The 14,660-nt window shown below is 53.8% G+C and overlaps 4 protein-coding genes across 4 annotated transcripts; 2 read left to right on the top strand and 2 right to left on the bottom strand.

Moving 5' to 3' along the window:
• Window positions 1–244: 244 nt before the first annotated feature.
• On the bottom strand, window positions 245–3,419 carry GCG54_00004089 (Calcium-transporting ATPase sarcoplasmic/endoplasmic reticulum type; the record flags this gene model as incomplete). The annotated part of the gene is made up of 3 exons (XM_045404144.1): window positions 245–335; window positions 386–3,236; window positions 3,302–3,419. The coding sequence occupies 3 exons, from the start codon at window positions 3,417–3,419 to the stop codon at window positions 245–247; spliced, it is 3,060 nt and encodes a 1,019-aa protein (XP_045263979.1).
• A 2,223-nt stretch (window positions 3,420–5,642) lies between these two features.
• GCG54_00004088 (uncharacterized protein) lies at window positions 5,643–8,807 on the top strand (the record flags this gene model as incomplete). The annotated part of the gene is made up of 6 exons (XM_045404143.1): window positions 5,643–6,452; window positions 6,500–6,817; window positions 6,874–7,074; window positions 7,127–7,580; window positions 7,634–7,855; window positions 7,906–8,807. The coding sequence occupies 6 exons, from the start codon at window positions 5,643–5,645 to the stop codon at window positions 8,805–8,807; spliced, it is 2,907 nt and encodes a 968-aa protein (XP_045263978.1).
• A 1,025-nt stretch (window positions 8,808–9,832) lies between these two features.
• Window positions 9,833–10,475, top strand: GCG54_00004087 (uncharacterized protein; the record flags this gene model as incomplete). The annotated part of the gene is made up of 3 exons (XM_045404142.1): window positions 9,833–9,996; window positions 10,241–10,364; window positions 10,419–10,475. The coding sequence occupies 3 exons, from the start codon at window positions 9,833–9,835 to the stop codon at window positions 10,473–10,475; spliced, it is 345 nt and encodes a 114-aa protein (XP_045263977.1).
• Window positions 10,476–12,999: 2,524 nt separating this feature from the next.
• GCG54_00004086 (uncharacterized protein) lies at window positions 13,000–13,500 on the bottom strand (the record flags this gene model as incomplete). The annotated part of the gene is made up of 2 exons (XM_045404141.1): window positions 13,000–13,373; window positions 13,443–13,500. The coding sequence occupies 2 exons, from the start codon at window positions 13,498–13,500 to the stop codon at window positions 13,000–13,002; spliced, it is 432 nt and encodes a 143-aa protein (XP_045263976.1).
• Window positions 13,501–14,660: the final 1,160 nt, after the last annotated feature.

Here is a 14,660-nt window from a genome sequence, read left to right as displayed (position 1 = left end):
CTCAATAGGACCGCTGCAAATAGACGGTTTCTAGCTGTACCAATAGATGGAAACAATCCACTATGACGGCCTACGAGGCCTACATGAACTAGACGAATGACCTTGTTTTACAATCACATTCTTTTGGGGCTTCTAGCCTAAGTGTGGTGCTATGGCGTCGTCTTATGTACACTGTGTGTAAGATATGCCAGCTTTGCTATGGTACAAGTGGTCTATGATCTAGCTTGAGCTGATCTCTATCCATCTAAGCCTCCTTCTTTGCCTTGGAGGATGTGATCGCCTTCTTCTGACTGAAGAACGATCTCTCGACAGCCTTAAGACCCTCATCAATGAGACTAGGGAAAGATTAGTATATCATCGGAAATTGGGTTAAGGGACAACTTACATGACGGGGGCGCTGATGTACAAGACCGCCTTCCACTCGTTCCAGTTTAGGGGCAGGATGGAGAACAGGCCCTGAAGGAAGGGGGTGTACAGCAGGGCGAAATGAAGAGCCATCGAGAGGGTGATGGCATAGACGAGTTTCATGTTGGCCCAGAGAGGCAGAGAGAGGAGAGACTCGCTGGACGAGAGAGCGTTCATGGCGTTGAACATCTCAATTACGACGAGAATTGATAACGAAACCGTCGAGGCAGACTTGGCGGCGTTGTTAGCGAACATCTCGCAGCCAATCTCGGGGAAGTCGCTGGAGCAGCGGTGGAAGTGAGAGAGGTGCGAGAAGTTGATCTGGGGACCCTCGGGGTTGTACATGAACCACCAAGCGTAGCCGGCCACAGTCGCAACACCGACATAAGTGCCAATGACTAGGTAGCGGAAGAACAACCAGCCGCCGATTAGAGGCTCGTCACGCTTTCTCGGCTGACGTCTCATGATATCATGGTCAGGAGGGTTGAACGACAAAGCGGTAGCGGGAAGTCCGTCGGTGACCAGGTTGACCCAGAGAAGCTGAACAGGAATCAAAGCCTCGGGCATGCCAAGGGCGGCGGTCAAGAAGATAGAAACGACCTCACCAATGTTTGATGAGATAAGGTAACGAATGAACTGCTGGGTGTTGTTGTAAATGGAACGACCCTCCTCAATGGCGCTCTCAATGGTGGCAAAGTTGTCATCAGCGAGGACCATGTCGGCGGCAAGCTTGGAAACATCAGTGCCGGAACCCATGGCAACACCGATATCAGCCTTCTTGAGAGCGGGGGCATCGTTGACACCGTCACCAGTCATGGCAACGACCTCACCCTGCTGCTGGAGCAGGTCAACAAGCTTCGACTTGTGGCTGGGCTCAACGCGAGAGAACAGGGAAGCAGTACGAGCAGCCTCGGCAGCCTCGCTCTCACTCAAGTTCTCAAATTCTCTGCCGGTGAAACTCTTGCCCTTGAGGTCCTCATACTCGCTGAAGACACCAATCTGTCTGCAGATGCTCTCCGCAGTGTTGCGGTTGTCTCCAGTGATGACAATAACACGAATACCAGCGGCCTTGCACTGGCGAATAGAGGCGGCGACTTCGGGGCGAGGGGGATCAAGCATGCCAACCAGACCAAGGAAAGTGAGGTTCTGCTCGAGCTGTGCGTATTGCGCGGTAGACTTTGCTGACTTCAACAGGGGGTTGTTGCCAACGTTGTCGACACTGGCGAGAGCAATGACACGGAGACCACGGTTGCCGTAGTCGACAACCTCCTTGGAGATCAGATCAGAGAGCTTGCGGTCGAGGGGCTGGCGCTTTCCATTGGCGCCAACCAGAGCGTGAGTGCATCGTTCAATGATAGACTCAGGGGCGCCCTTGACAAGAAGCTTCTTCTCCTGGCCGTTTTGAACCAGGACAGACATGCTCTTGCGGTCTCTCGAGAACTCGTAGGTAGCAAGGCGGGGGAGATCATTCTCGTACTTGGAGCTAGCGTAGTGAATGCAGTCCTCAGGGTTGCTGTTGTACGGGGCGCAGGGACCAATCTTCTCAACCAAAACCCTCAGAGCACCCTCGGTAGGCTCGCCGACGTTGGAGTAGGCGGCACTTCTAGCGTCGTACGCGAGCTTGGAGTCGTTGCAAACAGCCGCAACTTCAGTCATCTGGCGAATGGTAGCAGACGAGCGGGTAAGATCAGTGACCTTCTCGCCGTTAAAAGAGATGGAACCCTTGGGGGCAAAGGTGGTGCCCTCAACGTCAAGCTCGACCAAGTCGCTGCCATTCTCGTTGAGGTAGACGATCTTGCTCACACTCATCTGGTTGGTGGTCAGAGTACCGGTCTTGTCGGAGCAGATAACGCTGCAGCTTCCCAGTGTCTCAACCGACGGCAGACTTCTGACAACGGCGTTCTTTGCAGCCATCTTGCGGGTGCCCAGAGCCAAACAGGTGGTGATAACGACAGCGAGACCTTCGGGAATAGCGGCAACGCCGAGAGAAACAGCGATCTTGAGGTAGTAGATAGCACCCTTGGTGAAGCTTCCGTGACTGGGGTCACTGAAGTGGGGGATGTTGATGAGCCAAACCAGAATGCAAATGACCGTAATGACCTTGGCGAGGCTGTCACCGAAGTCGTTGAGCTTCTGCTTGAGAGGAGTCGGCTCGGAGATCTGAGCAGTGATGCTCTCGTGAATGTCACCAATGGCCGTCTGAGATCCGGTCAAGACAACGACAGCCTTAGCACGACCAGTAACAACAGTCGTTCCAGAGAACAACATGTTGACCTGGTCCTGCAAAACGGCCCTGTCATCCTTGACGACGAAGGTGTCGTCCTTGCCAACACTCTCACTCTCTCCTGTCAAGATGGCCTGGTCGACGGCGAAGCTGTTGCTCTCGATGGCGACAAGTCTGCAGTCGGCAGGGATGCGATCACCAATGTGGACGGAAACGATGTCACCGGGGACGAGGTCCTCGGCCTTGACGCGGGAGACATGGCCATTGCGAATGACGTTGGCCTCGTTGGCGGAGTACTCCTGGAGGGCGGCGATGGCTTTCTCGGCGCTGCTCTCTTGTGAGACACCAACGACGGCGTTGAGGATGAGAATGGTCAGAATCTGGAATACCGGCACTGTTAGCCCGAGAAAGTCTTGGTATTGTGGGTATATGCATCTGGGATTACGTACCACTGCTGGGTCAACGAAGGCGCTCCAGCCTTCCTCCTCGTCGAACAGGGCGAGGACAAACGAGACGGCGGCTGAGCCGAGAAGAATTATCACAAGTTGGTCCTTGAACTGCTCGAGGATAAGCTCCCAGATGGGAGTGGGCGGGTCTTCGGGGATGACTGCGGACAGACCGTTAGCACGGAGCTATCGTGGGTTTCGGGTTTTGTGTCGCAAAGCAACTCACCATTTCTGCCGTGCTTCGTTCTTGAAGCAATGACTTGCTCATCAGTGAGACCGGTATTGGGGTTCACTCCCAGGGTAGAGAGGACCTTGTCGGTGGGTGAGGCGAAAGCGCTCTCCATCGCGAAAGATGCGCCGAGCGCGGAACGTGGCTTGTCGAGAACCGGCAACAGCTAGCCGAGCTTCAACGGTGATCGATATCGAGATCCGGCGTGTTGATGAGAACGAGAACGGTAGCTCTTCAACAGGGGAGGAAGAGGGAAAGAAACTCCAAACCTGTACCGAACAAAAGGTTTAGGAGTCGAAGATATGAAGGAGAGAAGGTGCTGGAAAAAGTAGAGATCAGACAGCCAGCATATCTTATTGCACTGGCGGTGGGGCAGGAAGCTGAAATCGTCGCCGAACAGCCAGTTTCCAATACGCTCTACGTGTTCGTTCAGTGGCCGGTGCCAGGCTACCCTTCTGCAACTCTACTTTTTTTGCCGTCGAGAAAGATCCCGAGCTAGTCCGTCTCCGGCTAGGCTCGGTGGGGGGCTCCCCCTGCTACAGAGGTCCCAAGGTCCCAAGGTCCCAGCTTTTCCCCTGTGTTTCCCTGTCCGGATCGGGGACTAGCCACTGCGACGATGAGGCTAGAAAACGTGGGGCAAGAGCCAATCAAGGTCTCACGCAGCATGCTGCAGACGGCAACTCCAGCCAGGGCGGGGAGCCCGTAGGGCAGAGCAGTAGAAGGGACAGGTCATCATCAAACACTGAGTTTTGCTGCTGCTGAGCATCTGAGCACCGGGAAACACCAGGTAGCAGCCTCGCAGTGTTCAGCACTAAGGTGTCGGATCTACGGCCTGGGAGTAGGTGCCTTCGTTTCGTTAATTAGTAAGCTTACTTCGGCAAAGTGTCGACCCTGTCTTTATCGTAGCTTACCCGACATGAGTGCCTACCTATCAATTGGTGAGGTATGATGTATCCAGCTGCCGCCTTATCGTTCCATCCAGGTACCTTACTTACCTTAGGTAAGCGAGCTGTGATGATATTGCTTACATAATAGTGCCGCGTGAAAAGGACACTTCAGAAACGAAACGACTGCCCATTCCCGATCCGAACCAAGTCCCGCGGGCCCCGTCTTTCCTGGACTGGGACTAGGCCGCTCCGGAACCACCAGACCCATCGCCGAGACCGAGTCAGGTTTTAAACGAAGCCGAACATGCGGCGAACGGCAATGCAACGCATGCATAGCATCGTGGGTTCATGTCTTGCGTAAGGTAGGACGAAGACGTGGGCCATCGGCGGCGATTAACGTCTTCATACCCACTCCAAAGTCGCTGAGGTCTCAAAACTTTTCCACGTATCTTGGTGTATTCCTCGGGCGCGCGATGGTGGGCAAAGCCACCAAAGCCAATGGTTGGGCAGGGGCGAACGGATGGCAAATCTTGATGACCGGTACACGCCAAAGAGACCGGTAGACAGAGCGTCCTTTGTCTCCCGCTCACTACGCCGCTCGTCGAGACATGGCGCTGATAGAAGGCGGCCCGTCACCGCCATGTTGAGCTGGCCATGTATGAAGGACGCCATCTTCAGAAACCTGCATCGAGCTTCAATCAGTCCCAATCGTCACGTCCGGACCAGAGGACAGCATCAGCATCATATGCATGTTCCGGCTGGACGTAGGTGCAACGCCGCCGTCCAATTCGCGTCGGCGACGCAAGATCCACGGATCTTGACCCGACAACGAGTCTCACACTAGCTCTACATTTTCTCGTCCGTTGCATGCCGCAGCTGCATTCCTCCCGTCCGGTTCGTTGGTAGACTCGCCGGGTGCGACTTTCCACTGCAGGTCCGTACCACGCCGCGTTTTCTCGTAGTAGCCAACCTGTGAGAGCTATGCAGCTTGATCGTCGTCAGGACTCGAAGCCGGCGAAGCAAGTGCGCGCGACATAGTCCCGGACAAGTTCCAACTACGTGGTTTCGGCCAGGACTTTCCACTCCTCGATTCCATTGTCTGTTTTAGCCTCCAGACTTCCTCCTCTGCCGTGTTGAAAGAGCCATCCCACCTCCTACTCTTTCTCCAACTCCTCCCTTCCCTCCTTCGCTCTAGTCAACCCCCACAGGCCTTCGTCCCGTCTCCTTGAGTCAGGAACTCCAAGCCGCGACATCATCCTCGTTGGCTTCTTCAACCCTCCCGGAAAAAAAACCCTCTCCCGTAGCTCGCAGTCCTACCAATTTTGCATCATTCATCTCCTGGTGTTGCTCACGTACATCATGTTTTGAATCCTCTAGGGCTTGCTTTTTGCTTCTTCTCTTTTTTGGTGTCTTGGAACCCAGTCTTACCATTCTCTTTCTTGGACCTCAAAATGGCATCGCCATCGCCACCAGACTCTACATCTATTGGAACAAGTTCCCGCTCAGGTTCCGTCCGAATCACCCGTAAGACATGTCCCGCCACATCCAATACCCCGTCGCCAATGCCCCGGCAAAACTCATCCACCACGGACGACCAACTCGAAGATGTCGACCTTTCATCCGAACTTGACGGCCTACATATTGACGGCGTCGAAGTTTGGGACACTCTGAGTGGCATGGCTGCTTTTGGGCTCGAGCACGATAGCAACAACTCATCCGGCAACACTACCCCATTCCCTCGCATCTCAATGGACGACAGCGACGACGACGTTCAGGAGCTGTCAGAGTCAGACGCACCAGGTAAACACCATGGACCTTTTCACAAATGGATGAGGAACCTGCACCGACGAGCCAGGCAACGCCCCAAAGCTATGAACGCGGATGGCACCCTACCCTGGAAACTCCTCGACCCGGCTGATAGGTCAGCTCTATCTCGGAGGACTCGACACAGGAGGTCATCGTCAGGCTCATCTTTCGGTTTTGTTGCGGCAGTGAGAAGTGCTAGCGTCAGTCTTGCGAGCGGCAGCGTTATGTCCCGTCCTCGGGGATACACCCGCCGTTCCTTTGCCCAGTCCAGAACTGATCGCAGCAGTAGAGCATCCTTCACCGCAACAAGGTGCTCAGAGGACAGTTGCCATGTTGAGTGGCCTGTAAGGGCTGACCCGATGGCAACGGAGCGTGCTTTACAACGCCGGCGCATCTTGGAGGAGCTCATTCAGACCGAGGAAGGCTACATTGGGGATATTCGCTTCCTCATGAATGTATGTCTCCAGCCAAGCACAGTAGCCCACAGAGCTAAACATCGCAGGTATACATTACGATTCTTGCGTCCCTCCCAACATTGCCAATGGGTTTGAGATCTTCGATCAATCGAAATCTTACCGACATTGTTGAACTCCACGAAGAGCTCTTAGGGGAGCTGCACAGAGTTGTTCCAGACTCCGAGTATTCGCAAGCAGACGTCCCTGCTACATCTAGCAAAGTCCCTACTCGTGGCCACCAACGGCTAAGAAGTCTCGATTCTGTGCCAGAAGACGACAGGGCCATAAGCTGGCTGCAAGATGTTCCCGGGATGATGTCAGAAGCACAGACAGCCGGCGCCGTCGCCAAAGTCTTTAGCAGAAAGGTAGGCTCCCAGCCAATTTAGGTTACTGCAAACACCCGTGGCTAACAAAACACGAGATGAACCGGTTCTTCGTTTATGAGGAATACGGAGCCAAGTACGAGCTGATGATCAAAGATGTCGCCTCAGCCCATCGCACCATGCCTCAATGGGATACTTATCAAAGGGGCATCGAGGCGCTGGCTTCTTCATTAGGTTCTGCAAACTCCCATGCCGATCAATCAAAGAAGTCATTGACTATTGGCGACCTCCTCGTGAAGGTAAACACCAAGAGCCTTGACTGCGTGTAACCACAAACTGACACGTAACCAGCCGATTCAGCGCATCTGCAAGTATCCGCTTTTGTTTGCCGAGCTCCTGAAATACACGCCCGTCGCAGACTGTCCCAACTCCCACATGGAGGTGGAGAGTGCCCTTCTCCGGTTGCGAGAGGCGACGGCGGAGATCAACCGGGCAACCAACGATACTCGGATGAAGTCCACCCTGGAAAAGACGTGGATTCTCCAAGATCGGCTGGCCTTCCCCGAACAAAAGCTAGATGCTGCATCCAAGAATCGGATCCGATCATTTGGCCATGTCGAACTTTGCGGCGTGCTGCACATTTGCTGGCAAACCAAGGAGGGTGCCAAGGGGCAGTACATGATTTGCCTTCTCTACCACAATATCCTGTGTCTGGCTTCGGCCAGCAAGGTGGACCAGATTTATACGATCCAAGCATGTGTCAACTTGAACGGTATCAAGATTGAAGAAACGGACAACGGTCGGGGTAGGTGCACAGCTCACTGTTTGCTTTGGCCCGTTATACTGACACAAGTGCAGGTCTACAGTGTCATACGGCTCCGTTCTCGTGGAAACTTGTATTCGAATGCGACTCACAACTGTATGAAATACTCATGACTGCATGCACGCCGCGCGAGCAGGAGGAATGGCGCCGCAGGTTGTCGATTCCCAACAAGAGAAATGAGGAGCAGGTCGATCCCAACTTGTACAGCTCTATTGCTCTCCCCATCCGAAGCCTGGGCACGGTGTTTAGAAAACCAGGTTAGTTATCACGACTGCCAGAGTATCGGCCGTTGCTGACCCCGATCAAGGCACTGTTGCTCGTCGAATATCGATCCATCGTGCTACCACCGTGGGCCCGAAGTCGCCCTTGTGCCAGGTTATTCTCAAGAACACCAGCGTTATGCGGGATGGCTCGGAGGGAACCTCGAGCTCATCGATCAATCGTTCGCAGTCGTTGCTCACAACAGCAAACCCACGCATACCCGTTATTGCTCCTCCGCGCGGCGAAAGAGCACGACTAGAGGCCTTGATGTCTGACATCTGGAGTCGCGACGTGCTGCCGTTCCCTAGCATGAATAGCAGGTCCCGCAGCGAGCATCTTGTCCGGAGCTCCGCCAGCACTGTGATGCGAAAATTGAGTGTGGCGAGCATCGCCAGCTCCTTCGCGAAGAGGTCAAACAGCGTGGCAAGCATAGGCAAGTTTATGTCGGAGGATGACTCGGGCGAGAAACAGGAGGACGCACATCACGGGCCTTCCACCAAGCTTACCAAGGCTGAGCCTTTCGACGCTAAGCACGTTTCCGATGACGAAGCGAGTGAAACAACAACTGCCCGGCTTCCGAAGATTGACGACGATGTCGAATTCAAAAGCACGGTCAGCGCTCCCACGACGCCAATGTTGGGCCCGGTCAAGCTTGACGTGCACGCTGATCCAATTGAGCGGCTGCGGCTAGAATGCGACAAAGGAGTGGCAGTAAACGCTCTACATTCTAGGCCGATTGTTCTGCGTACGGCGTCGGGAAATAACATCCCTCGAGCTCGTCGAAGCCCACTGCCGTCCAAGAGGTCTCCTCGTCCACTGGACGTGGTTAACCAAGCCCGAGCACAAAAGGTGCCTAGGCTGTCCCATAAGCCGTCGCTACGATGGGGAAGAGTTGGAACATTGAACAAGGAGGACTGGGTGCAGGGCATCCGAAGCTTCTTCCGATAGCAGGAAGCTATGACTAACGAATGTTCATCACTACGGTTGATAGATTGGGTTGGATGGGAGCATGAAGACATCACATTCGTTATTTGACCCGCATTGGGTAATCTACAGTACCCGAGGCAGTCGGCCAGAGGTGACCTGTCCCCAGCTATTCTTAGTTTACGCAGCATTAGGCTGTTTTGGTCGTCGAGCAGACGAGAGCATAATGATACCCCTCCATTGCATGAAAGCTGGGGCCTTTGACGTACGTGTCGCATGTGATGTCAGTGAGGCCATCGTGAGGTTTGCAATGTGGCTTGATCTCTGATTGCCTCAGGTGGAAGGTAAACGGATGTCCGACCTCTCCAGGTTTTGGGAAGCTTCCACCAGGTTCAGCTCCAGCTCTTGAGCCCCACAATGGCATGCTGCTGTGGTGATTGCTGGTCAGCGAGGCTCGGGTGACTTGCGTCAATGTACCCCGCGACACGAGAGTGCGGGAATTCCAAGGAGGCTGGACCTGCCCCCAATGTTCCTTTTCCATCTGGATCATTCCAGGCGCAACGTGTGAAAATCCCTTTGGCCTAAATCTTGGTCAGAGAATTAGCAGTGACGTACTAGAGTGGTGTAATGCAGGAACGCTCAGTGTTCCCGGTACCTAAAAGCGACGTACCTGGAAGGAGCACGGAGGCACTGGTGCCCCGCTCTCTCCCTGGGCAAGCTCGAATGGCGGGGCAGTGATGAAAGGCAGTCGCGTGTTCCCGCACCTATGACGTAGCTTCCTAATCACAAGCTGTACAGCTCCTGCCCTCTCCTGCCTTAGCTGAGGAAGCTCCCCTCCCTAGCCTATGGTTTAAAAAGCCTTTCCAGAAGCTCCCTTCTACTTTCATTCCACAGATCAATCCCCATCACCTCAACAATATCAAGATACCCGACGATCTTCGTCTTCACACACACATTCAAGCACCAGCGAAAGACCTCCATTGGAGCTCAGTATCACAATACCATCACCACACCTACCTACCACCTACAACACCCACAACACAGTCAAAATGGTTCGCGGCGAGGCTCAGCAGACCAAGGTCCACTACAAGGGCGCCAACGACGACTTCCTCATCTTCGTCGAGGACCCCGAGCTGTACAAGAAGTGGAAGGGCGATAAGTCCGTTCCCTTGGCTCACTTCGTCTCCTCATTCAAGATCTTCGTCACGCACAAGTAAGTCTACAATCGTCTTCACACATTATCAGGTCTACCGGCCTATCATTTCTATACCCTTTCGGCCGTCTAGAGACACTGGCGGCTGGCGATACGCCCCAACCTCACAATAGCGGCCTGGGTCGTCGGTGGTTGGCCAAAAGCTGCACTCTACCCGCCGACCGGCTTGGAGACCTACCCCTCACCTCTTCGTCATCACCACATCAGCCTCAATGGTGCGCGCGGCGGCTAACAACCCAAATAGGCAGGGCGCACAGGGCACCTACGATGCCGCCTCCAAGGCTTCATTGGAGAACGAGTTCGGCACCCACGTCGATGAGGATGTCATCAAGCAGATCTTGGAGAAGGGTGACACACAGAACGTTGAGGTAAGCTTCACGTTGAGCCAGAAATAGTCAACCATACTGACGAACTCTCGACAGTTCCCCGACCGCCAAGGTCCCAAGAACGACTCCCAGGGCGGCATGGTCGCCCACTAGGAGGCCCCTATGGCAAGAACATGCACCGGCTGGAGTCGGCATGGACTGTCTCGCAACCGGAAGGTAGTTTCAAGGCGCCTCCACGGATCGAGACATACGCAAAGGTTATCCAGGCGTAATGGATCAGAGCGTTGAATTTTGAGCGATGATGTTGTGCAGAACTGGTCAGCGAAGGAATTGCGCTGGGGCGAAGGATACTCAACATCAAGATGGGAATTGTGTCTCTTAATGACCATTGCAATGGCGGGGAAGGTTTGCGCAAGTGGGCTACTTCGAGAGTGGGATGCTACCTTGCTAAATAACCTTAAACATTCCCCCCGAGTTCGTCAAGGGCTCATATCGACGCCAGTGTGTTTAGCCACGGGTCGATTGCATGGATTTCTACCTTAGTGATGAGATAGTTAATCATGAGCGCATGACATCCCAATTCGTTTTCGTTCCTGACTTGGCGTCTTATCATCGTGTGATTGTCAAACATCAAGATTCCGCCAAGTACGCACAATACTTGCCGCCGCTACCGACAATGGCCCGGGCGAGCATTGGCAGCAACCGTCGTTCCTCTCTCCCCGCCCTTAGAATCGTCAGGGCTGTTCCAAATTCCTCCGGATGATGTTTTCTTCAATACGCCTTCATCATTCCAATTGACAGCTCTTTGAAGTAAAATGAACAACTCCGTCCAATCGACTACGCCCAGACAGCGTACCTAATCTCATGGCAGTAAGGTAACCGCATGTAAGGACCCGCTTTCCAACCGCTGGGTCATCGCGAAGCAACGAGCCCGACCGCCCGGGGCACCTGGGCTATATAAAGACTTGTTAACCCCAAACCCACGCGCAACACCAGCTAGCTAGCTTCTGCAGGTACCAAAAACCAGACGATTTCTCGGGGCGCACGCAACACACGTGAGAGAGGTGGTGTGTCCTGTCACAAGAAGAGGAAAATTCGGTGTGGTGGGGTGTCAGTCGCTGTCCACCGCCCAACACCCGCTGCTCGTGATGTGCGCCCGTTTCGACAGTGTTTCGGGCAGGTGTTGTGAACGTGGAGACCTCGAGACGGCCCCTGCTCGCTTTTTTTCTTCGCTGTCGTCTCAAGAAATCTCGCCAATACTCTCCCTCTCCTCCTTGACTTGCTTGTTCCTTGCATATACAACGCTTGTGATGATAATAGAAGCGGTGCTATCGTCCCGTTTTGGGGGCACCTGGCCGTTGGGCAAAGCCGCTTCACCTCCGCCACCCCCCCGGGCTATATGTGAAGGGATCCAGCGGGCGAATCCACAGTTGCAATTTGCACTGCCCTACGCAAATTGCAAGATTGTAGCCGCATCTCTTGTTTAAATTTTCTCCGCTGGGCGAGCCCCCAAGACGACATGGCCTGGGGTGAATACGAGAATTCCGGGTTGTGAGGCTAGCTTCTCCTTTCGGGAAGAGGGCTGACTGGATACTTACTCAGGGTCTTGTCAAATGATGTAAGGTTTTTTTTTTTTTTTTTGTCTTCTTCTGGAAGGATGGGAAGAAAGTAGGGGTGAACATGTCAGCGTGTGTTAAGCTTGTTTGCCGTCTTTACCGTGAAGTTTGAGCAAGTTTTCCCCAAGCGGTAATCGAGAGGGAGGGAGGGAGGGAGGAGGAAGCAGAGCAAGGCATGGGTGGGTGGTTATGTGTTCACACAATGGGCCGACGGATGTATCGTGTGAGTTGCTTTGGCAAGTTCTGGTCTTCTTGACATTAGGTTGTAGCATTGGTATGGCTATTCGCTATGGTATCCATGGCCACATTCTCTTTTGACAGCGATGGCTTCTTTCCCCCCTTCTCTTACATGGTAGAAGGGGCACACTCTTGTTCTTCTTCTTCTTCCTTCCTCCCACCATCCATCCCATCCATCCGAGCCCCACAACCCAAGATGGTGTTGAGCCGGGCTTCGGGATGATACAACCGCCAAGGGTGCCTCTTGTCTCCGTGGCCACCGACGTCAGCCCATGAGGCTCGTTAAGGTCCCCGCTCTTGCGAAACAGGACGAACGAATACCAACATGGTTGACCCTGCCCCCCTGTCCACCTGTCCTCCTCTTCGACCACCCACACCAGAAGAAAGTGATTCGCCCAACGCTTAGAGATGACTTGCAGAGAGGAAATTGACCCGAAAAGGAAATCTTTCTTTTGTCTTTCGAGAAGTCCGGTTTTTTTTTTAGCCGTGTTGGTTTTTTGTGAGGTTTTGATGGACAATTGGAAAGAAGAAAACTCGATTTTTCCCTATCGGATTGAGGAGGAAAAACGCCGATGCTAGATGCCGTGATATTCGATTGAAATCGTATCGTTAAAAACATGTATAAGAAATTCGGTTGGAATCATTGCTCAGAGAAAGAACGATTAGGGTTTCGTAGGTTCGTCCGAGGTTGGGGGTGGAGGTTGGTGTTGCTCGTCGTGGGGTTGAGTGTTGCACACGGGTTGTCTCTCGGTCGGGTTGTAAGCCTGCGAAGGCGAGACGGGTTGTACACACTGAGTGATGAGCGTGAAAGGCGAGATTTTAGTTTAGACCTTGCCGCGAGCGCCTCTCTGGGGGAGTGTCCAGGGCTTAGCGCAGATGATCTCTCCTTCGCTGTAGGCCCAGAAATAGACGACAAGAGCGATGAGGTAGTAAAGGGCAGCGTTGGTGCCTTGGTAGATGAGGGCGGCGGCGAGAGTCGTGAGAGGGAGCATGATGAGGCGGAACTCCAGACTGCGGTGGATCGCGCTGCCGGCGATGAGAGGCATGGGCCATTCGAGGGCCACCATGAACACCGACATGATCAGATTGATAATCTGCAGTACCGGTATAGGCTTGACGGCCGGATCCAGGGTCTTGGTCAAAAAGTCCCAAAAGATCTTGGGCCAGAAGAAGCCCTCGAGAGCGGCTCCAAACTGGTCTGTCAAATAGAGTTAGCAACTAGTGTGATGGCGTGGGCTTAGGCCCGTTGGTGTAAGTCTGGACTTACAAACTGCAGCGCTCATGACGATGAGGCGAGCCCAGTGGTTCTTGATAAGACGACCCATCTTTCCCGATTACGAAATACTGATGTTGACTTTCTTGATGTCTTTGAACCCTTCTTTTCCTCTCTCTTTCTGATTGCTCAGTTGCGGTGTCGTATGAAAACGTCTTAGTGATATCCTTTTCTGCCTGTTGCGCTGAAACCCTTCGATGACCTCGTGTGATCGTGACTGTCGTTTGAACCTCTTGCTACCCAAAAACCCGAAAACCAGCGAATGAAGGGAACGAGGGAAACGGTCGTCGAGATCGGAGTCCTCTCTTGCGTAATAAAATCGGGTTGGTGCAAAAAAGGCGACTCAGTCGAAGAGAACCGTGCAACGGCGAAAGGAAAGGAAAGGTACCGGACCTGCGGGTTGAAGGAAGAAGTGAAGGCGTCGAACAGAAGTATGTCGATATTAAAAGAAGGCTATCGACAGGCTACGCTGGCGAGGCAAAAGAAGAGAAGGTGCGAGAGGGAAGGACTAAAAAGTGTCAACCGATCCCAAGGCGGGGAGGGCAGACAGATCTATATTGAGACGAGAAGAGTCGGGATGGGATGAGACGTCCTGGAGTGGAAGTGCCAACAGACCAGGGGTCTGGGGGGGTGAGGTGGGTGGTGATGGGTGGAGAGGAGGTGTCGAGGGAAGTGTGGGCTTGCCCAGCCCAGAGGGCAAGACACCGAGCCGCGCAGAAGGCTGGTTGAGGCTTGTATCAGGATGTGGCCCCGGGCTAGCTGGCTGGGGAGGGTATCACTACTATCGGGTGTTTCTGGCTCGATACTGAGGCGAGTTCTCTAGAGATCCACGTTCGAGCAATCTGATCTATGATGACAGCGGGCATCCGAGCGGCATTGAGACGTTTCTGGTTGCGCGAGGGTGTTGGGGGTTGTTGTTGGTCTGCTATAGCCCAGGCAGGCAGACGATAAGAGGCGGAGCCAGGGGGTGGTCGGTGGTTCAAGCCCAAGTTGGTCTGCGGTGTTGTGGTTGTGGTGGAGCAATGGTGAGGGTCTTGGTGAGGATGATGGCAACGGCGTGTGATGTTCCTGTGAGGCTCTGTGTGGGAATATTCTCCTAGTGCCGGGAAGCCGTTGTGTGAAGACAGGTACGGGGTAAGTGTGTGAGGCAGAGGTCAGGATGATGAGGCGTTGTGGTGGAGTCGCAGTAAGGTAGGACGTGATGTTCGTCAG

This window comes from Colletotrichum gloeosporioides (genome assembly GCF_011800055.1).
Source record: "Colletotrichum gloeosporioides strain Lc1 chromosome Unknown consensus_48, whole genome shotgun sequence".
Classification (NCBI taxonomy): Eukaryota; Fungi; Ascomycota; class Sordariomycetes; order Glomerellales; family Glomerellaceae; genus Colletotrichum; species Colletotrichum gloeosporioides.
The sequence above is the reverse complement of the archived record's forward strand: the minus strand, read 5'-3'. Positions and strand labels throughout refer to the sequence as shown.